This window comes from Penicillium bovifimosum (genome assembly GCF_028826915.1).
Source record: "Penicillium bovifimosum strain IBT 22155 chromosome Unknown utg000001l_segment0_segment0, whole genome shotgun sequence".
NCBI lineage: Eukaryota > Fungi > Ascomycota > Eurotiomycetes > Eurotiales > Aspergillaceae > Penicillium > Penicillium bovifimosum.
The window spans coordinates 1,696,234-1,718,211 of NW_026622710.1; the positions used below are offsets into that span (position 1 = coordinate 1,696,234).

Consider the following 21,978-nt stretch of genomic DNA (forward strand, 5'->3'; position numbering starts at 1 on the left):
CCAGGTCAGAGCTTCCTCAGTGATATCCACCGCCCTCTCATTGGAGTGGGTAGGTACCGGTGCGGGATAATGTTGATCCTGGGGCGCCTTCGGCCCGAGTTCAATGACCGGGGGAGCACCCCGGACTAATGTAATCCCGGCCCGCCAACCGCTCTGGGCAGTATGTTGACTTAAAATAGCTGCTGCTGAGACAGTCCATTTGAACTTCCCACCTGCACCTCTTCTCATCTTCAACTCTCTTCGCACTTTTGATTCTTTGACACTGCAAGGTCCAGGCCCTGTCCGTGTGGAAGTCCCACTGATGAAACTGGATGCGATGCCGTTAGACTTCCTTATGCTTTCGTGAGGTACTTCGGATCAACGTAAGTCCAGCCCGGTCATTCAAGCCCTACCTACTGCACTCCATCTCACAGGCTTGCTACCTTGCTGCCTCGCAGCTTTATGACTGCATGATCTTTTTGAATGTCGCTTATCAAACATTTCACTGACCAACTGCTTTATGCCTTCTAGTCAATGCTAGCAGGCAACGTGCCTTGGTCCAAACACTTGACGCTATGCGGCCCCTATGCCCCCGGTCAGCACATATGCCTGCAGGCTGCAGCTAGCCGGATATTCGAATGCGCAAATAGATATTTCAAGCCACACTTGAAGGTCCTGATTCGTGTCTTTCCTGACAACGCACGTGATATTGCCTAGTCCCAGGAATGGGTGCACCGTGCACTCGAAGTCATTTCATTTTCACCGTGGCATCTCAAGTCGATGATGCTTCACGGGAACTTTGACCATGCTGCCAATGCCAGCTGCAACTTTAAGCATCAATCGCACGAGAGCCTGCATTGTTACCATCCATTTTCCCACGCTGCACGCATCTCCTGCCATCCATTCAGACGTCCGCATCACCAAACTCAAGTCGTGCATCATCCATCAACCCCATTGATGCCATCTCCGAATCCACCATGTCGATACTGAGCTCAAAGCCAGTCTCTTAGACCATGAGTTGGGCTTTCATAGACCATTGCACCGACGTCGCCCTCTCCGTCATCAGCAACACACTCTTGACTGCCTCCCAGCTCGCCATCTTCATCGTGGAGCTCCGGGCCCATGTCACCGTCATCTGGCTCTCCGGCAATGAGTTCCTCCATGTCTGCTATCTCTGCGATATCACGTACTTCCCAGCCGGGTTCATGACGAACGAGCTTCATGCCCAAGGATGACCCCCCATGACCGAGTTCGCCTGGTGTAGAAGCATCCTTAGTCGAACTCGGTCATGGGGAGTCGTCCTTGGGCACAAAGCACGTTGGTCATGAACCCGGCTGGGAAGGGTGGGAGATCGCCGGGGTAGCAGTCACGGAGGAACACATTGCCGGCGAACCATGACGGCCACATGGATTTGGAGCTCCATGATGAAGATGGCGAGCTGGGACGCAGTCAAGAAGTGTGTTGCTGATGACGGAGACGGCCACGTGGGTGCAATGGTCTATGAAAGCCACGCTCTTGGTCGAAGAGACGGGCTTTGAGGCTCAGCGTCGACATGCTGGATTTGGAGATGGGATCCACGGAATTGACGGATGATGCACGAATTGGGTTTGGTGATGCGGACGTTAGAATAGATGGGAGGAGATGAGTGCAGTGTGGGAAAATGAATGGTAAAGTTTATTGAGATGCGCGAGGGGACTTCTATTTATACCCTGACCATTGCGGCTGCGCTGAGCGGCTGGTGTGCGGCCGGTGATAGTGAGGTTACTCAATTCGGGCAGGAGGGGACGACAAATAACGCAGCCAACGATCAGCCTCAATAATAACGGCACGATACCCTTCTTAGTCCGGCTATAGGCAACGCCATACCAACCCTCCGACTAAAGGAGTAGGCATCGCTACCGATACCACGGATATGTCGATTCGAACAAAGATGGGGGTAGGTGTAGGCTCCGCTACACCCAGATCACGGACCATTCAAGAATTGCGGATAGAATGACAGGCTTTACTTGCTGGGCAATATGGCTCTTTTCATGCAAGTCTATATACCGGCATGCCCGAAAAATCCATGAATCAACGTTGCTTTCACATAGAGTGAGTAGTGGTCCAGCGGTGGTGCTCTCTCCTCGCTTGGTTGATCTGTTCTCCATTATTTGACGTTAGCTGTACAATGGTGATCAGACTATACAATCAGTTTATCTTAGATGCGAATGCGCATAAATATCCATTCTATAAACATTCGGATAGTGGACCTCAACATGACCAGCGGCTACTCCTAGGCTAGCTCTACTGTGTACAGAAGAGCGCAGATCAAAGAACCGGAATGTAATGAGTGTAGATTGCAGCTAAAAGACTTTACAGCACAAATCAAATCGCACCCCAAGCTTGCACAAGATTATTCCACCGGGGTGGCGGGAGGGTATCAACATAGTCGCAATTCGTGAGCCACCGGATATGGGGAAAACACAAGAAAGCAAGAAAGCAACGAATCATAGATTCATAAACATCATGAAAGGGCCGATGCCCATGGCGAGTATTCACTTATCATTTTGGTGAAAGCTTGGCATGATAGCAATGCTCATACTCAGTGGTAGAAGTACCTGCGTTGAGACTTGCCCATGCACAGGCTCCGGCCCACAGCCGTTTAGACAGCAGAACGGCCCCAGCGACGGCGGCGACTATTCAGTCCGTCAGTATCAGAGAATACAACAACGACATGGGGAGGGTGTGCCATCTACTTACGTTCCATCGACGGTGTTGTGACGGACCCGGAAAGTAAACCAGATACCCTGACAATTTATTAGTGCGTAGTTCCGATCCATGATGCACAGTATCACCACATACCACGATGGCGGAGACAAGCCAGAGGATAGCAGAGAGGAAGCTGAAAGCCTCAGCTGCCTTCCAGCGACCACACATGGACTCTCCCCTGAAGCGCCAATGCCAGATGCTGCCGCACGGCAGGTGACGAATAGTGTCGACAAGCACACCGAACGCAGCAAACCAAGCCAGCGAGATAATGATATCCACTAGATTGTCAGTCAGTATGGGGTGCACGGGTTTGATAGACGGTGAAGACACGTACGGGGCCAGGAGAAGAAGCCGGAGGAGAACGGGATCAGCCATATCAGTCCTAGCAGTATGGATAAACCGGCGATTACTTCAGTGTAGATCCATCGTGACTGGCCCCACCAGTCGACATCTACGTTGCTGTGGTGGACCTGGGAAAGGTAGTGTCCGATGATGCCTGCGACGACCTGATAGACTGTTAGACAATATTCATGAGTGTGTCAAGCTGGACTACTCACAGCTGCAAACGCTATTTCTGCCACGCGGAGGATGATGGACGCCAGACGAGAGATGACGGGCATGGTGAAGATGGTGTGAAATTAGTAACGTTTGAAGTCGTAGGTAGGAGTATAAGATATGTGATTGGATAAAGAAATGAGATGTGTCAATCTGCTGCAAGATGATAGCGTGGACTGTGGATGTATGGAGGGGGAAATGAGAAGCTATTTAACGTGTGGTTGTCTGGGTTGCACAGGTAAAGCAAACTCCCAGTGCCAGCGACAGTGCGCTTTTAAAGCAAGGGCCAAACATGGAAATCGTAAAGATGTAAAACAAGAAAAAAAAAGTAAAAATAAAAAAATCAAAGCATAGCTTGCATTAGAAGTGACCAGTAGAGTCTAGTAGAGTCGATCCAAGCCTCCCGATGTCGTCAGATCACTTCCAGATACATTAACATTCGAACAGAAGATTGACATGATTGGCTCAAATATACTAATAAAAACGTGCCTAATCTATTTTCCACGCTGAGACGTGTTGACCGCTGATGGGGACTGTGGCTGAGAATGGTCCTTGAGCTCCCAAGATCCTGGGCATCCAGAGCAAGGAGTGGGGCTACCATATACGAAGTACCACAGTAGTGACATCGTATAAGGTACAGGTACAGGTACCTCCCGTCCTTACTACGAAGGTTCTGGAGAACTTAGTGACACCCGGCACTCCTGTTTTCCATCCCGTCATCCCTGTTCGTCCCCAGACCCAGACCCGGTCTCTGGAGTCTGCTAGAAAATGAAGCAGCCCGACTCCCGAGACGATGTGCTGGCGCGATACACAGTAATGAAGGTACTTCAAAGCTTGCGTTATGCTTCAGTGGCTTGGTTATTGAGTGAGTTGTCCCGTGGTCAAAAGACTGCAGATCTCAGTGGCTATTGGGTGAAAGTTAATTACTGTACGTAGCTGTGGGCTGATCCGGGGCTGGGTGGTCTCCACTCGAGGGCGATCATTGTGGCAGCCTATTTGACAGGTCTTGATCCTGACAAAGTTGTTTATTGCCAGGTACTTAATCTCGTACTTTCATAGCGAAGAGTGAATGAACGATGTTGCACCTCCGACGACACTGATGTCATATTTACTTCGTAATTGTGGCAGGTACTTTGGGTCAGATGACCCCTGCTCTTCTATCAGCCCTATGACGTGGGGCCCGGGGGAGTTTCAGATTACTGTTGAAAACTACAAAAAGTCGCAGTAGGCAGACATCGCTCGAAATTCAACTGAATGCTGTGCATGCAGTAAGCTTAAGAGACATACAGGTACAGGCACGGGGTGAGTGGGTCGGAATGATATGAATAGTAGCGACATTGAATGGCCGCAAGTGCGAGGGCGTATCAGATCCACACCTCCGTGGACGATCAACCTTGGAGAACCCAAAATTATGCTGCCTGCAAGGTCCCAGTAAAAAAAAAGAAAAATTAAAACAAAAGTAGAAGGTAAATCGCAACGCCTGAGTCAAATAACATCATCAACTATTACAACAGGTGGTTTGACAAAACAAGGAGAAAGAATCAATCCCGGGTATTCTTCTGCTCCAGGTGCCATGCCATGACATCGCGAAATATTCCCTTGGCCCCAGTCTCGATAACATCCCCGTGACACGGAATCAAGCGATCGAAATCCCACCTGTCAATCTTCTTCATAGACTCATTAAATCCCGTCCGATCCTTTGCAGAGAGAATGTACCACGCGAATCGTCTCTGCCATGTCGACGGCTGCTTGACAGACATCAGCGGCATGACAACCTTAGTAAGTAGATTTGTCCCTGATCCTTCCTCGCTTTTAGAATACTGCTCTTTAGCAGGCAGATTAAACAGCAGATCCGCCTCGATGACTGTGCGCGAAGGCTTGTGGAAGAACACAAGCTCGCGCGAGCCATGAGAATGCACATACTCGCTTTCAAATTCAGCATCAAACTCCTTCGAGATCGAGCGCGGCAGTTTATCTTCTTTCTTGAAAATAAAACTGAACGGCGTGTCTCGGTGCTCTGGGTTCGATTGCCGCTTCTCGAGAAGACCCTCCGGTGCTAGGATCTCCGCTTGCGGGTATGCTTTCTTCCATGGGGTGAGGTTTATGTGGTGCTCGAGATCTGGTGCGGCGATGTACTTGACGTTTCCGCCGAGGGACTCGACCGTTTCGCGGACTTCGGGTGTGAGGCTGACGGGGGAGAAGACTGCGAGGGAACCGGTGGAGAGTTTGACTGTCGCATGCAAGGGATGTTAGTCGGCTGCACATCATCCCCCTGCTACCAGACGGACGAAGTATGCCTGATAGGTGGGGTGAGATCTGTAAGGGTGGGTACTTTACCCAGCGTCCCACGTCCGCCAAACTGCAGGTGTCCGAATCGTGCGAATGGCAGACTCATGGTCACGATGTCGGGCGTCACATGGCGAATTACCATGGACGCCGAGGGGTTGGCGGGGAAAAGCTGTGGCATCTTGAATTGCTTTTGCTTTTTTCGTGTATGTCAATGCTTATCTCTTGAGCTTGGGAGCTGCGCTTCTTAGCGTTAGATGTCTCAGTTGGTGATTATCTTGGACCTTCAAATAAATTGTAGATTGAAGCAGATAGAGAATAGAGAAGCTCAATTGCAACTTATTCAGGAGCTGGAAAGGTTCTAAGGATGGAGTTGGTCGCAGAACCGAGGATGACGTATGGCGGCTTATGTAGCTGCGATGTTCTCCACTTCGAATCGAGCCTGGTCGGATTTATCATCCAGGGCCCGGGCTGGACGACCCTGAGGGGCAATTACTCCGTATTGTTTTCGGGTAAATCTGGAGGCGATGGACGCATCAAGTCGGATATTTCTTACCAAGAAACAATCTCCTCGGTAAATCGACTTTTGTGACTGTTCTGAGGCATTTCATACAGGCGTCATTTATCATGATCATGTGCCGCTATCATGACTACAGTATTACTGGGCTTTATAACCATAGTATGAGCTTGATATTATCGGATATTTTGAGCAACAAATCTACAAAAGCAAGTCGAAACCAAGGGTATCTTGTGAAACACACATCGACTCATGAACCATGTCCTCGGACAGAGTCTAGGAATACCAGCTTGTGCTGGTCTCTCCCTCGACCTCTTCGCGGTGAGAAATGATCGAGTCCTCAAGCTCGAATGTTTCACAGATATCTGACCATGTTTCATGATCCAAACTAAACACAGATTGATGTTTTTGTAAACCCTTCCTTTGGGCTTCATTGGGGGCGAATGGTTCCGCCGCGTCTGCATCCTATTAGTGCTTGATCGACTATCCAACATGAAGGAGACTTACGAAGGGTCGGCAACCCTCGACTGTCGGTGTCCACACCTATTGTGCCATCCCGAACCAGGAAACTCACGTAGAACAAGTTTTCTACGCTTTGGCCGAACGACCTCCTGTTGATGCAGAAACGAAACAAGGGAACGCCGCCATCATCTGCCACGTTGTGCGCAGCCATGATATCCTGGGCTTGCTCTGGGGTGGGGTTTCCTAAGCGACGGAGAGCAGCTTCAGCTTTCTCCAGACCCTGCACTTGGGTGCGCGCCAACAATTTGTTGATCTCGGAACAGATCGTTGTAAGATTCGCGTTCTCCTGTCCGCCGAGGTCTTTCTGTGCCAATTCTGAGGGGCCCACGGCCAGCCTCGGATCAATTTCCTCTCGCGCTCTCCGCTGACTGACCTGCCGCGTACGTTTTTGTAACGATAGCGGGCCCAACAACCATCCGGACACGGCTGGTCGAGCATTATAAGGAGCACAGGCCAATCGACCCAGCGTGTCCCAGTTCATCGCATCGCCGGAATCATCATCATCGCTGGCTTCCGGGTCCCGTTGGCTTCGACTGAAGCGCCCGCGGCGTCCCTGGGTTCCGTTTGCTGAAGAGGTCGCGTTATTTGGGCCGCGTCGCATAAACGATATACACTTGGAGACAAACTCATCTACATCAATACCAGCAGTTGTTTCACCGAGAGCAAGCTGTGTTGCTTTCTTGTGTGACAAATCGGCGGCATTAACTAGGAGGCGTGAGTCTAGCGTGGCGTCGGAGGTCTGTTTCACGTTTTCGTAGAACTGATTCGCTTGTTCGACAATGCTGAAAATACCATCATTTCCAGGCTGCATGAGCTCGCCTCGGGTGTCTTTGCGATAGATGTTAGAGCGTGGTCACTGTAGTCTCTAGTCCATATATGGAAAGAACTAACCATTTAGTTCCCTTCCGAGGTCTCTTAATCCCTTCCTGACGATTCGACGCTCTTCGGGATCCTGATCAGGGTCATAGTATCTAGTGTCATTGTATGACTGCCCAGACTGGGAGTTTGGGTTGCGGTCGGTCAGTCGTTGCCGTTTGCTCTGTGGGCGCGAGGATGGCATCGCGGTCATATTTCTCTTGTTCGCACGTCGTCGACTATTCTCTTTATCGGAGCTGGATGCGTTGGGTGATGACAATTGGCTGCCACTCTGGATGTTTGTTTCGTGCAGCTGCGTGTGTGTGGGTGGTGCCATAATCGATGGAACACTCTCGGGTGCACACTGAGACGAGGACTGAGACAAAGAAGAGTTCAACAAAGAGAGATCGAGTCCACTGCTTGAGCCTTGATCACAAACAAAGTAACTCAAGTTATCTCAAACAGCATATCACGAAGAATGATGATGGATGTACTCGGATGAAAAGGTCTGTGGTTTCAATAATGATTGTGAACGGGGGTTAGACTTTGTCGCGACTTCGCGACGTTCGCGTCGCGTAAAATATGCACGTGACCTCCCCGCGTCGGCTCCTTATCGGCCATGACGCAGTGGGAACCTGCCATCCTCTCTAGACGGGGGACAGAGATGGAAGCGTTCACATTTGCCGTGACCACCCAAGTGGACTTGCCTATACGTATTAAGATGCATGTTCTCCATCCCCTGAAACTGGAGAATCCGCAGCTTTCTAACACATCCACAGCGGCTCGTTGGAGGGAAAGCAGAAGCCTATCCCATATACGTCTCTCGATGGCAATGCCGAGCTGCGACATACCGCATCTGTTCAAGATTCCGCGTCCGATCTGTACGTGACTGCTCAGATATGGTCGGAATCGAAGCCACTGGGCGTACCGATGAAGACAAGATACAAGGCCTTCAAGAATACGCGAGTATGGAATGAATGGCTCGAGATGCCCATGTCCATTAAGGATGCGGAGCGTAATGCTCAGATAGCAATCACAATCGTTGATCTCTCTCCACTCGCCGCCGATAGGATTACGCACATACCATTTGGCGGAACTACAATCAGTTTGTTTGACGAAGATGGGAAATTGAAGATGGGAAGACAAAAATGCAAGGTCCACCTGCACAAGGATGCAGATGGATCTGCTTCCACATCCACACCATCTGTCCCCCGACCTAAGCGTCGGAAGCCAAATACTCGGGATCCTTCCCAGCAATCGCCTGAAGAGGCGGAATTGGAACGGGTAGAAATCTTGATCAAGAAACATGAAATGGGCGAAATCCCACGCGTTGATTGGATGGATCAACTACTCTTCCGCGAGTTGGAAAAGTTGAAGTTAAACGCCGATGAAGCGGCCCAAAAGCGCGCCCTGGAACTCGACACAACTCTGCAAAAACGTTCAAAGCATACCGAAGCCGAGGATGATGATTCCGACACAGAGGACTTCGAAGATGAGTACTTCAATCTTTATGTCGAGTTTCCGCGTTTCGATCATCCTATTGTGTGGGCCGACCATGAGTATCCTCCTCCACCCATTTCCTCTTGGTCCCAAAATGCTTCTCAACACCCCAATGCAACCCTCAAGCCAGTTCCAGAGGTTCAATTTGGACCGGGAATTGCGCACGCCGACCCCCATAATGTCATTCGAATTTATGATCCAGAAGTTGGCCAGATTGGAAACCCTTGTGAAGATAAGCACAGACGGTTGATCCGAAGCCACCGAACCGGTATCATGGATCGCGACCTGAAGCCTAATCCAAAGATTAGGGATGATCTCAATATGATTATCTCTTACGAACCGACGCAGGACCTTACTGCGGAAGAGAAGGATCTTGTATGGCGATTCAGATATCATCTTACACGCGAGAAGAAAGCCTTGACGAAATTTGTCAAATCAGTGAACTGGCGGGACGTCGGGGAGTCACGGCAAGCTGCTGAGATGTTTCCTAAGTGGACCGAGATTGATGTTGACGACGCTCTCGAGATTCTCGGCCCTACTTTTGACAATCCTGCTGTCCGTTCGTATGCCGTGGAATCACTGCGAAAGGCGGATGACGAGGAGTTGCTTCTGTATCTTCTCCAATTGGTGCAGGCTCTGAAATATGATGCAACCCCTGATAATAATCCCGACGCGGCTCCGCAAGAGTCCTCTCTTGCCCACTTCTTGATTTCACGTGCTGCCAATAACTTCAAACTTGGCAACTATTTGCACTGGTATCTCATGGTTGAATTTGACGATGCCGATGCTGTTCAGCGTCGGCTGTTTGCGCGGGTTGAATACTACTTCATGCTTGAATTGGAAAAGTTTCATCCCGAGCATAGAAAGGCACTCCTACATCAAGGCGAAATGGTCGCTGTGCTCTCTAAGATTGCCAAGGATGTCCGCTTCTCTCGAGAGAACAGAGTTAGTAAGATCGAAATGCTTAAGAAGTATCTTCGGGATCCCGAGAACGATCTCATCAACATTGATCCGCCGCTGTCATTGCCCTTGAACCCCGACGTTCAAGTGGTTGGCCTATACCCCGACGAATCGAACGTCTTCAAATCCACGCTCTCCCCTTTGCTTATCACGTTCAAAACTGCCGATGACCGCCGTTATCCAATGCTGTTCAAGGTTGGCGATGATCTTCGGCAGGACCAATTGGTCATTCAAATTATCATTCTGATGGATCGCCTCCTGCAAAAGGAAAACCTTGATTTGAAATTGACTCCTTATCGAATTCTTGCAACTAGCGCAACGGCCGGTGCTGTGCAATTTATCCCTTCCATTTCCCTTTCCGCAGCTTCCGCCAAGTACAAATCCATCCTCGCATATCTACGAACCAACAACCCAGACGAGAATGAGCCTCTTGGGGTCCGCAAGGAGACAATGGATACATACATCAAGTCTTGTGCAGGATACTGTGTCATCACGTACCTCCTCGGCGTCGGTGACCGGCACCTTGAGAATTTGCTGCTAGCGCCAGATGGCCATTTCTTCCACGCAGATTTCGGCTTCATCCTTGGTCGAGACCCGAAGCCCTTCGCGCCCATGATGAAGCTTTGCAAGGAGATGGTCGAGGGCATGGGTGGCACAACCTCACCCCACTATCTGCAATTCAAACAATACTGCTACACTGCTTACACTACCTTGCGCAAATCCGCCAATCTGATTCTCAACCTCTTCAGTTTGATGGTGGACGCTAATATCCCGGATATCCGCGTGGAGCCCGACAAAGCTGTTCTGAAAGTGAAGGAGCGCTTCCATCTTGAAATGACTGAGGAAGAAGCCATTCGTCACTTTGAGCAACTTATCGCTGACAGTGTTAATGCAATCTTCGGCGTTGTGATTGATCGCTTGCATGACTTTGTGCAGGGCTGGCGGGCATAGTTGAATTTGTAACTATGACTGCATGTTCTTTCCGTGCTCTTGCTGGATCTTCGGGCCTTATAGGAGGTCTTCATCTTGATGTTGCTTGAATTCGCTCCTTTCTCCTGTCTTCCAGCCAAGTTGCAGTCAACGGGGCGCATTCGCAATGTGGGTATGGGATCGTGGAATTTCTATGATTCTGATTTTCAGTTTCACGGAGCACGGCGCATTATGACGGACTTACAAAAGCCAAGATACCCACCCTGTCTAGATGATTTTGTCCAGATAGTAATCATTTTGTCAACATTGCAAGATACCGGAGTCTTGAGCCCACGGGTTGTTAACGGGTCAGCTCCACTCTCCACTCTGGTCCCTACCGCGGAGCGGCATCAGAATGTTCCGAAGAAGGGACGAATGGAAGAACATCTCAACGTCTAAAATTGTTCAAGACAAGCAATCCAAGTCACAAACTTATACACATCATTTCTTCCAACACACTAGATACTATTAACTACTCTCAACAGGTTATGAAGTCCTGGTCTCTTAAGGAACTTCAGATGGGCCTTGTGCCTTGTGTGTGTTGTGTGCCGCGTGACATGGTGGAAGGTCTCGTCCTTAGGCGCCACATACAAAACACCCACATACAAAACACAAGGCGCATCTGGGGTGCCTCCAAGATCAGCTGAAGTGCCACAAGGTGAACCACCAGCGGCCGGCCTCCCGATTCAGGAATCATCAAGAATAACGAAGGGCGCACCCCAAAGCGCTTCGGCCTACTCGCAAACATCCACGACTACCTTCAAGACACTGCTACCAAGGCCGAACTCTCACTTCTTGAAGGTCCTGCTAATGCGGCAAGAATGACAATCGCAAGAAGGGGAATTCAGGCGGTTGTAGAGTATCTGTCCCGGGCGTGGGAAGCAGAAAGGCACAGACAGATACATGATAGGATTTCGCGGCCCATACGGAGTAGATCCTGCTCTTTCAGGTGTCAAGTGCCTTGTATCAACAGGAGTCTTACAAAAGTCAGGAAGAGCAAGAGCAGGGCTATGTAACATCATACATTTACACTGGACATATCTTCTGACATTAATCAACATGAGGACCAATCGGGTCGCAAATCCTACATAGGCTTTTGTGTACATTTTTGGTCACAAGAAAAAACACTCATACAGTTTTGGCCACAGAAGAAAATCCACCCAAGGTTGGGCACCCAACCGGCGACCCCAAAGTTGCAGCAGTCAAAGCAGGAGTGAGCCACTTGAGAGCTTGGAGACCGTGCATTTAACGTCCAGTTTTAACTGGCATCTCCTTTCCTTCGTATTTGATGTCTTCGGGTCTAACTTCGCTCTCTGGAACCAATTTCGGCACACCGTCACGCTCAACGAGCCTGCCTCCGTGGGCGCTCTGGTAGACACTGACATCATACGTGTTTTTCATGAGGAGATGGTAAACATGGATCGGTCGTTTCTGCCCGTGACGGCGCGCACGACCAATTGCCTGGGTCATGCCGGAATCGTATTCCCTCTGGGTAGAGGCAATCAGTGGCGACAAAAAGATGATATGGTTGGCACATTGCAGGTTCCTGAATCAGTTAGCAATCACGTGTCGACCAACTTCCAATGTCAAGAGAACTGGAAAACTACTTACAATCCAGCAGCCATTGAGCTGCCGAGTCCCAGAAGCAAAACCTTGGGGCGTGGAGGGGCTTTAGATGAGCCTTGCTTCGGCTTGGGCCCCTCAGTGAAGTCAGTGATCCGTCTGGTCCTGTGGGTGATCTTACGATGCTCAATCCCAGCATTCCGAAGGGCATCGGATGTGACGAGCACCAGAGTGGATGTTTGAATGAAAACAATGACAAGCTCATTCTGTGGAATGTTCTGGATAATTGGGACGAGCCGGTCCAGCTTGGAGCTCCTGGTTGTACCCTCGTTGATTAGATCGTCACGGCAGATAACCTTCGATGCTTCAAACTTGGCTTTGCATCCGTCAACAGGGCAGCACTTGGTCATCTTGGCAGTCTTGAGGCAATGTCCACATAGAGCGTGGCCACAGACTTCAATAATGTTGATATTTGCGTCCACTTCCGACGTCGAGCAGGCTTCATATTCACATCGAGGGATTTCTCCCCTGGATATCCGAAGCATATGTTTATTGAATCTATCTTGACGCAACGATTTGGCCGCTTGCTTCAACTGACCAATGATTTCAGTTCCTAGATCCCGACGAACAATTGACGCTGCAACGGCAGGTGCATCATCGATTCCCGTACGGTTTGTAGGTCTGACACGTTCGCTGCAGACCCTGACCGTGTTCAAGGCTTTCTGATACAGTCCGTCGACCTTTGCTCCAGTTTCTTCAACAACTTTCCTGTCGTCGTACGAATCAAAGCTCAACCTCAAACGTCTGACGAAGTCTTCGCCAAGGCCCACCTCAAATTCGTCTTTCGTCACGGCAATCAGAGAGTCTCGGCAACCTGTCGGCGAAACGTCTTTCGGGGAGGTTTCTGTGGCTTTGCCCTTTCCTTTGAGCGTGGTTTTCTTGGAAGCTGCTGCTGTATGGTTGCCTTTTGGTCCTTCCGGTTCCCTATGCCAAAATGTTACAGCTTCACTAATCAACGAGTCTATTCTGGCTCTGATCTGAAACGCTTGAGTGTCGGCATTCTTCATCGCTTTCTGTGTGGGGATCCAGCTCTGTTTCCCAACCTGGGTTATCACACTGCACATTATAAGAGACTCCTTGGGAGGCAGATTCCTTGACAAGATGCTGTTCACCGGCCCGGAGACACTCTTCGTCTTGTTTTCCAATGCGTCAAATAGCCGGTTGTAGTTTTTCTTCTCAGTAGAGGACGGATCAATCATGACAAGAGTCTGCTGGCACTCAATTTTCTGTGTCTCTGACGCATTCTGGCGCGCATAGCGGTCCAGGAATCTTTGGGCAAGCTCCCTGCGCCTTTTGTACCATGCATTGCTGCGAGGGGCCTGGTAAGACTGGAAAGTCTCGACTTTAGTGTACTTTCTTTGAATGTCTCGCAGTCTAAGGTTCTTTGTCGGCCCCTCACAATCACCATCGTCGTCAATACCAAGGTTGAGACCGAGGTAAAGTGCAATACTCTTAATATCAGCAAATTCATCAAGAGCAGGCGTTCCAGAAAGCACCCATTTAGAACGCGCTTGCAATGAGGACAAGGATGCCTCTAATTTTCCCCTGGCATATGTGTATTCGTCAATTACCACACGATTAAACTTGAAGGCATGGAAAAATGCGCCCCTAACAGTCCGCCAGTCTTGATCGTGGCCTTTCAGTATGTTGAATTCTTTGCGGTCATCGGTAACGGCCTTCGGCTTGGACTGGCTTTTCTTCTCCATAGTTAACGAGGTGATCTTTCGCCGTTTCTCAGCTGGACCTTCGCACACCCTCGCTTCCGCTGGCCTGTAGCACGGGGCAGCGGGTCCAAATTAGAATAGTCGGGATCGTCAGAGTCGTCAAATCCTGGAGCAAGCCCTGAATCCGAATCCTCAGTTGCTCCCGAGCCATGGTTTGTTCCGGGGCCATGATTAGCTGCAGCAACAGCTGCGGCAAACGCTTTGCCACCGAGGTGTTGGGAAGGTACGTAAGTGGGCTTGGCCTGTGTCTCTTGCACTCGGCGACGGCGGGCCTCCAATTGTTGAAGCATCGCCTCAGGGCCCGACGTTCTCAATATGTCAACAGACTCTCGCAGGGAAGCACGAGCGTCATTGAACCAGCTTTCGAAGTTTCTACCTGATGGTCCTCTTTGTTCCTGGGAAATCTGCCGTGCACCGGTAAATCTTTGCAGTCGGTCATAATAAGCATCGCCGCCTAGGATATCGCATGGCACAATCACGATATCGGCATCTTGGACATCCCAGATCGTGACTCTGTTGATGGTTGTCGATATCACCAAGACACGGTACCTGTTTCCAAGGAATTCTTTGCATTCGGAAACCCACTGATCGAACATGTTGTTGGGGACAATGATCAATGTGGCGTTTGTGGGGATCAGCCCGTGGCCTTCAACGGGGCGACTGTAGTCTTCCAGCCATTGAGCATCGATAAGTGCAAGGACGATGGCCGTTTTTCCATATCCAACCTCGTCAGCTAGCACACCACCGCGGATAACTTTTGGCATGGTTGCTTTGACTTCAGCGCGCCAGGGCATCACCGGAAGGATTGCCTCTTCGACTTCTTCTTCCACAAACGGTTCCATGTCGGCAGCTTCTTGTGAAACCATCCAGTTCAACGAACGAAGTTGTTCTATCCGCAGCTTGAACATGAAATTGGGAGGTTGTAGTGCACACGCATCGTTCTTGTTGTTCATCAAGGTAAACATAGCCGGATTGCGGTGGTTCATATCGTACGCATGTGGGAGTAGTCGCCAGTGAGATTTGACCGCCTCACGGCCTGCGGCACCAACCAATATCCCTTGTGCCTGGTGCGTCAGGGCCTGAACATTGAGGGTAAATCGCAACTCAGCATCTCCATGCTCGTTGACTCTTCTGGACACCAAGAACGGCGAGGGCCGGGTTTTGATGGCATGCTCGTACAATGCAGCCTCCTGGGGGTTCTCATAGGGAATCATCCGGTTAGCCTTGTCCCGGACCCAAATCATGGTAGGTCCTGGAGGATTGCAAATATCGCAGTTATCATGAAGGTCATGGCAGTGGTCCGAGGAGCCTGGGCAGAGGATTTCGCTCCAGTTTTCGAACTCGGACCATGCAGAGATTTTTGGGAACAACCAAGCGAGGCTCTTTAATTCTCTCGCAGAGGCTTCCGGATCCCATGATTGCCAATAGGTAGTTACGTCAGGTAGACTGATGGTGGCTGTAGAGGTTGACAGCGAAGCGAGGGTCACAGAAGCATTATGGCAGCCATGCTTTCCAATCGACACTTGGGTTCCGGGCTGCAAGGTGTCGAGGGTGATGTGTTCACCGTCACAGAGGACGAACTGCACGTTGGGAGCTGGCCCATTGGCGACAGGAAGCAGAAACACGTTGCGAATCCGACGTTACATCCCATGCTCTCCAGGTTGGGGATAACTCAGCGATGGTCATTCTTGCATCATATCCTGTTCGACGGTTGTGTTCAAATGCAAACACACAGGCATCTTCGTCAAGTGGTCCAATCTTAGCCGGGTCCAGGAAAAGGAATACTGGAGGCCTATTGGCGGTGGTATCTTCCCTGCGGTACAAAGATCCCAGCGCTGTTCCACATTCAGGGAGCCAATTGTAGACTCCTCGGACGTCGACATCGAGACCTGCGGCGTCTTCACATTCTTCATATGGTCCCTGAACGAGGAGACTGTCCCAAACTTTTGACTTACCCACAATGGCGTCTTGAAGACCACACGTGGCTTGGAATGATGGAACTTGGTTACCTTGACCGGTGATTTTCAGTGTAAACGGCGGACCTGTGAATTACTGTATGCAGTTAGTTTTGCCTTTTCTGGTTTAGCGCCCCAATACGCCGTCACGTAACCTACCTTCAATGCCGCCGACATAAAAGACCCGTCTTCGCTGCTCCTCCTCCCTTTCTCTCACTTTTCCATTATTCTGCCTCTCTATCTTGCACTCATCGCCGCCCCCTTTCTTTACTCTGGCGTAGACCGTAGGTATTCGATCGGACATGCCCTCAAGCATGCGAATACGTGTGATTCCATTGCTCAAGAAGGCTCTGATCCAGGGAACCAACTTTCCCAGACGTCATTTCCTGAGGTTGTGCAGCAGACGTGCATGGGAGACATTATCATTCGCTCTGGGCACGTCTAGCAGCAGGAGAGTCACCACTGCCACTTCTGAATCTCTCGAATTACGAAGCCCAACATGACAAACACCCCTGCGATGAAGTATATCCCCTGGACTTGAATTATTTATTTCTATTTCCATTACGATTTCTATTGGTATTTGTGATTCGCCATCAATTCCGATGCAAAAAAGCCTCATTTAGACTATGGAGATTGTTGAAAGTCCGCCGAAAATGGGAATGAAATGTTCAGCCTCCACCGGTTTATGTGCGCTTGGACTTTTCCAGCTTATCTGCTTCCATCCAGGGATCTTCGTTCTCAAAAATCGCATAGTAGTCATCGATGCTCGTACACAAAGTTCGCATCAAGTCAACGATATGACCCAGGAGGTCATATTGAGTTTGAGCTCGCTCGGCGAAGTCGTTATACCACTCTTCTCTGGCTCCCTCCTTCTTTGGACTGAATACCGACGCGAAACTGAGTGGCCCTATGTCGTCACCTCCAGTGAAGCGAGGATTGACCGGAACCCAGGAACTGCATCTCGTTTCGAGAGCTGACCACGGGGATGATTTGCTTCCCCGCCTGACTTGTTGATTCAAAGTCCTAGATCAAGTCGAAATGATAATGTTAGCAATTAATCCTCCAAGAGGAAGGGTACTTTGAACACAACAAGATTTGAAACTGCAGTATAGGGAAGAACGTACTCTCGATAGTTCGTCATGGCATAACTAAATGCACGTCGGTCATTCTCATCCGATCGCATTTCGTAAAATGTTATGTCTGCATCACTGCACTTTCCAACGAATTGTGGAGAAGCGGTCATTCTATGCTGAAGATGCTGTATGTCATCACCAGATGTCTCGGAAAATTCCTGAAGATACTGCTGCAGAAGAGAATATGTATCTTCATTGGATTGAATGGGATTTGAAAGGTCTTAAAGAAGGAGGTCAGTATCACCCATTAATCACGATGCAAAATACCTTGACGACACTCACCAATGAAAAGCAGAATCTTGGCCCAGTCCATTTCTTTCACTGGATCCCCGCCCCATTTAAGGAGTTGGCAGTCACCCAGCTTCCAAAGTCTCATCCGCAAGGCCTCAAAGGAGCTTTGTACATGCTGGTTGCCGCGTCGTGCCCAGAAAGAAATCATGTATATACCAGTTTTTATACGGCCCTGGCACGGGAATTGAAGCCTAGCTTGAAGCGGAATATGATGTTGAGAGATAGTTGACGCCCTATACCAAGCCCCAGCCGGACCAGCGGCAATGCGCTCAGGGGGCATTTGTCTTGCCAGCGACATACTTTCCACATGGCAGATGTCATTCCCAACACTAGTACCAGGAGTCCCCAAATCTTCATGAAGGCTGTATCTTGGTTGCACAGGCTTTTGAGAAGCTGGATGTCTGATTTTGGAAATTTCACAGCCCGTAAAAGAGTCAGACGGCTGAAGTATAGATGCATCATCAGGCGAGACAAAAGCCAACTGGTTTGTGCATAGGGACACTGTTGACGACGCATTCTCGACGAGGGGAGATACACGATTGACAAGAATACTTTGATTGCCTCCCGCCCCCAAATTCCAGAGAAGCAGGCCGACAAAGAAGGGATCCTCAGAAGCAGTGTCTCTTTCTAGCCACTCTCCACCGGCGTGCACCAATCCAGCCTCAGATAAAGCAGCTTGGCAAGGCGGCGAGAAAGTATTATCCCATTGAACTTTGAACCCTGTCCTTCCATCTACCTGAGGGGTAGATGGCGTAGCTGGGAACTGAAAGGATACTAGCTCCAGATAACATGGGCTCGGTATCTCCAGCGGCAGAGTATATTGAATGCAACGATTTGAGGCTTGTGAAATATAGCCTAGCATCATACTAAATCCGAGGGACAGCTGGAACAGCTTCCATCCAGGAACGCCATTCCACTGGATTAAGACGACGACCTGCTGACATGACGACTCGGAAGTACTAGTATCGTTCACTGGCGACCACAATAGCCTTTCAAATCCAGGGATTGTCGAAACATATTTCAAAGACTTCCTCCACAAGGCAGCCGCACACTGCTGTGTATCAGCAATGTCAACTCCGGGGTGAAAAGTGAAATGAAGGATCCCAAGGACAGGGAGATCCGTAAGTTTGTCGAGGTCCTTTGAATAATAGATAAGATCATGAAATCGAGGCAGGATCTTCACAAACTCAATTTCCATGTTGAATAAAGCGTACTGAGACTGAGACTAACTGATGACACCTCAACAGGAATTTGACTGGAAGTGTTCTCGACTTCCGAGGTCGGTAGATTGGGAGGTGACTTCGGGCCGTGAGTGCAGAGAGAAAGTGGATATGCGTGGAAGTCAATGCGAACGTCTCTACTTTTTTAGCACTAGTTAGCAGTGGCGTGCCCCTGCATTTTATTATTACGTACTTTCAAATTGATTGGGGCGAAAAACAAGACTTTCGTATGGCCTCGTATCTTATGCGAAGTTATCGGCCATCTTCCGGTTATTGAGAGAAAATAATTCCATTGGCGTGTAAGTGGGGCATCTCGCCAAAGTTGTAAAGCTTGTTAAGTGTTAACTAATGTAGTGGGAAGGTCCATGTGGACCCCCCACCAACCTACAGGCATGCTTCTCCTGTCCAGTCTCCACTCCCTTGATTTCTCACGTGCACGTTCCTTATGTCAGAAGTTATGAGCTGGAGATAGTTATTGTCGCGAGGTAGCCTTAGTTGAGAAACACACTCCTACACATCTCTAATTTTACTGCTTGTGCGCAAGCGCTCGCCAAGCGCCCAACCTCTGGTCCGATGTCTATGCTAGGTGGTATCTGCTGAATCGACCCGTGTGCCTCAGAGCACACAGCCTTGAGCGTTCCCCTCTTCACTAACTAAGTGCCTTTAACTTAGTTAGGGCCCGTGGGACGGAATTTAGCCGTTAGCGAGATTAACCCCCAGAGCGGGTCTCCAAAAGTAAACGGAGATAGTACCCGGCATGCCGGGTAATTCATATCCGTGGACCGTAGGGCTCACCCGGATGTACTTTTACCCCGATGTACTTCCCTATACTATCGACTTCAATTTGCCTTCCCATGGCAATTATCTTATTTATCCTTTTCCTTACATGTGATTTCAAGGTTTATTTGAGCCATTTGAGTAACAAGGAAAAATTGGTTTGATTAGTGCCTATGGAAAGGCAGCAGTAAGCATGCCAGTGGTACTAGACACAATTTCCTATTCAATATAGTTCCGTTGTTTGGGTCTGTCATCCCAAGAAACTTGAACTCTTCCACCTCCATAGGTGTACAGTACTAGTAGGATTTCCCATACCATAATGGTTGCCTCAAGCCCCAGTGTGCGACATCAAAGCTGCGATACCAGTATTGAGAGGATTTGTGACAGAGAGGATTTCACGGGGATAGCCATATGACCAGTCGTCCAGTGATAGATACATGGCTAGATGCCTGTCAGTACAAATATTTCTCACATACTACAAGGGGTTGATTAGCATACCGGCGGCCCCTGGTGGTTGTGAATGGGATTCCATGCGGTGTTATGCAACGCGCGACTCCAAAACATATACTCAGATGGTTCAGGTTTTCGATTCGATCGACGATCTGATACAGGTGATCCAACACCTGTCGAGTGAAGTGTTAGTCAACGATCTCTGAGGTGAAGTGAATGTAGAGCAAAACTTACTCCTTGAAGTTCATATCATATCCTTCACGCAAGCGCATCAAGAAGTTGATGTCCATGCTATCCCATGCTCTCTCCTGCCGTAGCCGCCAGAAACGATGCAAATAAAAGTCCGGTGCCTGCAGGTCATTGACTCCGGGCAGGGACCGAGTGAATGGTCTCCCGGTGCCTAGAGCACGGTCTTTCCGCTGTTGAGCGTGGCGAACCTTGCACCGTTCCCAACTCCGGAGATCCTTGCAGGCATTCATCTCAATAAGCTCGAGTGGGCGGTCATCATCGTCTAGCATGAAGTGTCCGACAGGCGCACTTACTGGGCGTTTGAACTTCTTGATAAGATCGCTAACGCGTCCAGTGAGTGTCTTTCCCCCCGGGTCCAGAGGGCTAATCAGGCCGACTGCTTTCAAGCGGCGCTGGTCAATGATAACCATGTACCCGCGCTCGCGCGTCTGTGGGATGTAGTAGTGCTTGGTATCAACAACGGCACGCACACACATGTATCCGAGCTTCTCCCACTCGTCCTTAATCTCATCCCACGGCGCGCTTCGGACATTCTTCTGGATGATCATCCGGGGTCGATATTTATCTGCGTACAGCAACAGGCCGCCAAACGTGGTCGCGGATTCTCCACCTTCCTGGAGCGATTTTTGCAACTTATTTAAAGTGGAAAAGTCGACACAGGCGGTGCCAGCAATCAAAATGTCCAGGTCACCTGGAATTGCTTCCAAGGAACCATAGGCGGTCCGCCTGGACTGGAGGTTAGTTACATGGTCAATTCAGAGGTAGATGAGGATGGAGACTTACGCCTTCTCTCCGCCGAGCTCTGTAATATCTCGGAACAAAACCGGTGGGTGGAAGTTCCGTTCAATGTACGATTGCTTGAACGGGACATTCTCGCAGCTGAAGGCGTGCGAAATCCGGAATTGCTGGTTCGACACCAGACCTATGCCGAGAAGAGATTAGCCATTGATTCATCATCATCTTTGAGATGTCTGATGCCAACTGCTTCAAATCGACCCCAAGCGCTGACAGGGACGCGGGTAGAGTTAGGGCAAAGACCACCCATGTGACATTGGACCCGCAACACCCGCAACGTCGATGGTATACATGAACCTTGGAGCAACACCCAAGCAATCGACCAAAGCAAAACGAAACAAGCACACAAAGAACAAAGAAGATATGTCACTGCACTTACCCGCCTGGATCAACTCCAGGGCCAGAAGTGGAGCTTCCGTTCCTGAACACACTGTCGCCACTCGAAGTGGTCGACCACCAAGCTGAGAGAGAACACGCTCGAATCCCAGCTTCTGGGCTTTCGATGCCATGTCAGCGAAGATATCTGGCAGCCTGTACAGGGGCGGGAGGTCCGTCGCTAGATATAGCCCCCGTTTAATCGTGCGTCCTCGCCGCAGCTCGGGAATCTCATCTGCTCTAGCGGTAGGCTTCTGATCATCCTTTGCCGCACCATACGGCAACGACTGCTGAGTGGGTTCCTTCTTGACCGACATCAATGCGCCAAAGAATGACCAAGGATGGGGTGAAGGAGTTGATGATGGAATAGAGGAACGACAACACAGAAGATAAATGAAAACAGTCTTTGAGGGAAGACAAGACAAGGTATTGAAGCAGAGGGATGTACACAAGTCAAGGCACCAGAGTTTGCACGATCGTTCTTGGTATGGGAGC

At 49.8% G+C, this 21,978-nt stretch overlaps 9 protein-coding genes across 9 annotated transcripts; 2 read left to right on the forward strand and 7 right to left on the reverse strand.

Moving 5' to 3' along the window:
• Positions 1-883: 883 nt before the first annotated feature.
• Positions 884-1,386, reverse strand: N7515_000645 (uncharacterized protein; the record flags this gene model as incomplete). Its single annotated transcript, XM_056661389.1, has 3 exons — positions 884-965; positions 1,054-1,234; positions 1,290-1,386. The coding sequence occupies 3 exons, from the start codon at positions 1,384-1,386 to the stop codon at positions 884-886; spliced, it is 360 nt and encodes a 119-aa protein (XP_056526555.1).
• A 145-nt stretch (positions 1,387-1,531) lies between these two features.
• N7515_000646 (uncharacterized protein) lies at positions 1,532-1,799 on the forward strand (the record flags this gene model as incomplete). Its single annotated transcript, XM_056661390.1, has 2 exons — positions 1,532-1,600; positions 1,653-1,799. The coding sequence occupies 2 exons, from the start codon at positions 1,532-1,534 to the stop codon at positions 1,797-1,799; spliced, it is 216 nt and encodes a 71-aa protein (XP_056526556.1).
• Positions 1,800-2,620: 821 nt separating this feature from the next.
• On the reverse strand, positions 2,621-3,347 carry N7515_000647 (MARVEL domain-containing protein; the record flags this gene model as incomplete). Its single annotated transcript, XM_056661391.1, has 5 exons — positions 2,621-2,654; positions 2,719-2,765; positions 2,821-3,005; positions 3,062-3,233; positions 3,285-3,347. The coding sequence occupies 5 exons, from the start codon at positions 3,345-3,347 to the stop codon at positions 2,621-2,623; spliced, it is 501 nt and encodes a 166-aa protein (XP_056526557.1).
• A 1,476-nt stretch (positions 3,348-4,823) lies between these two features.
• N7515_000648 (uncharacterized protein) lies at positions 4,824-5,749 on the reverse strand (the record flags this gene model as incomplete). Its single annotated transcript, XM_056661392.1, has 2 exons — positions 4,824-5,512; positions 5,620-5,749. 2 exons carry the CDS (start codon positions 5,747-5,749, stop codon positions 4,824-4,826), a joined length of 819 nt encoding a protein of 272 aa, XP_056526558.1.
• A 612-nt stretch (positions 5,750-6,361) lies between these two features.
• N7515_000649 (uncharacterized protein) lies at positions 6,362-7,799 on the reverse strand (the record flags this gene model as incomplete). Its single annotated transcript, XM_056661393.1, has 3 exons — positions 6,362-6,543; positions 6,593-7,435; positions 7,499-7,799. 3 exons carry the CDS (start codon positions 7,797-7,799, stop codon positions 6,362-6,364), a joined length of 1,326 nt encoding a protein of 441 aa, XP_056526559.1.
• Positions 7,800-8,081: 282 nt separating this feature from the next.
• Positions 8,082-10,873, forward strand: N7515_000650 (phosphatidylinositol 3-kinase VPS34; the record flags this gene model as incomplete). Its single annotated transcript, XM_056661394.1, has 2 exons — positions 8,082-8,185; positions 8,242-10,873. 2 exons carry the CDS (start codon positions 8,082-8,084, stop codon positions 10,871-10,873), a joined length of 2,736 nt encoding a protein of 911 aa, XP_056526560.1.
• A 1,263-nt stretch (positions 10,874-12,136) lies between these two features.
• On the reverse strand, positions 12,137-16,509 carry N7515_000651 (C-5 cytosine methyltransferase; the record flags this gene model as incomplete). Its single annotated transcript, XM_056661395.1, has 5 exons — positions 12,137-12,437; positions 12,503-14,206; positions 14,269-15,818; positions 15,883-16,280; positions 16,353-16,509. 5 exons carry the CDS (start codon positions 16,507-16,509, stop codon positions 12,137-12,139), a joined length of 4,110 nt encoding a protein of 1,369 aa, XP_056526561.1.
• A 367-nt stretch (positions 16,510-16,876) lies between these two features.
• Positions 16,877-18,815, reverse strand: N7515_000652 (uncharacterized protein; the record flags this gene model as incomplete). The annotated part of the gene is made up of 3 exons (XM_056661396.1): positions 16,877-17,216; positions 17,318-17,546; positions 17,609-18,815. 3 exons carry the CDS (start codon positions 18,813-18,815, stop codon positions 16,877-16,879), a joined length of 1,776 nt encoding a protein of 591 aa, XP_056526562.1.
• A 1,479-nt stretch (positions 18,816-20,294) lies between these two features.
• On the reverse strand, positions 20,295-21,800 carry N7515_000653 (uncharacterized protein; the record flags this gene model as incomplete). The annotated part of the gene is made up of 3 exons (XM_056661397.1): positions 20,295-21,039; positions 21,097-21,235; positions 21,488-21,800. 3 exons carry the CDS (start codon positions 21,798-21,800, stop codon positions 20,295-20,297), a joined length of 1,197 nt encoding a protein of 398 aa, XP_056526563.1.
• Positions 21,801-21,978: the final 178 nt, after the last annotated feature.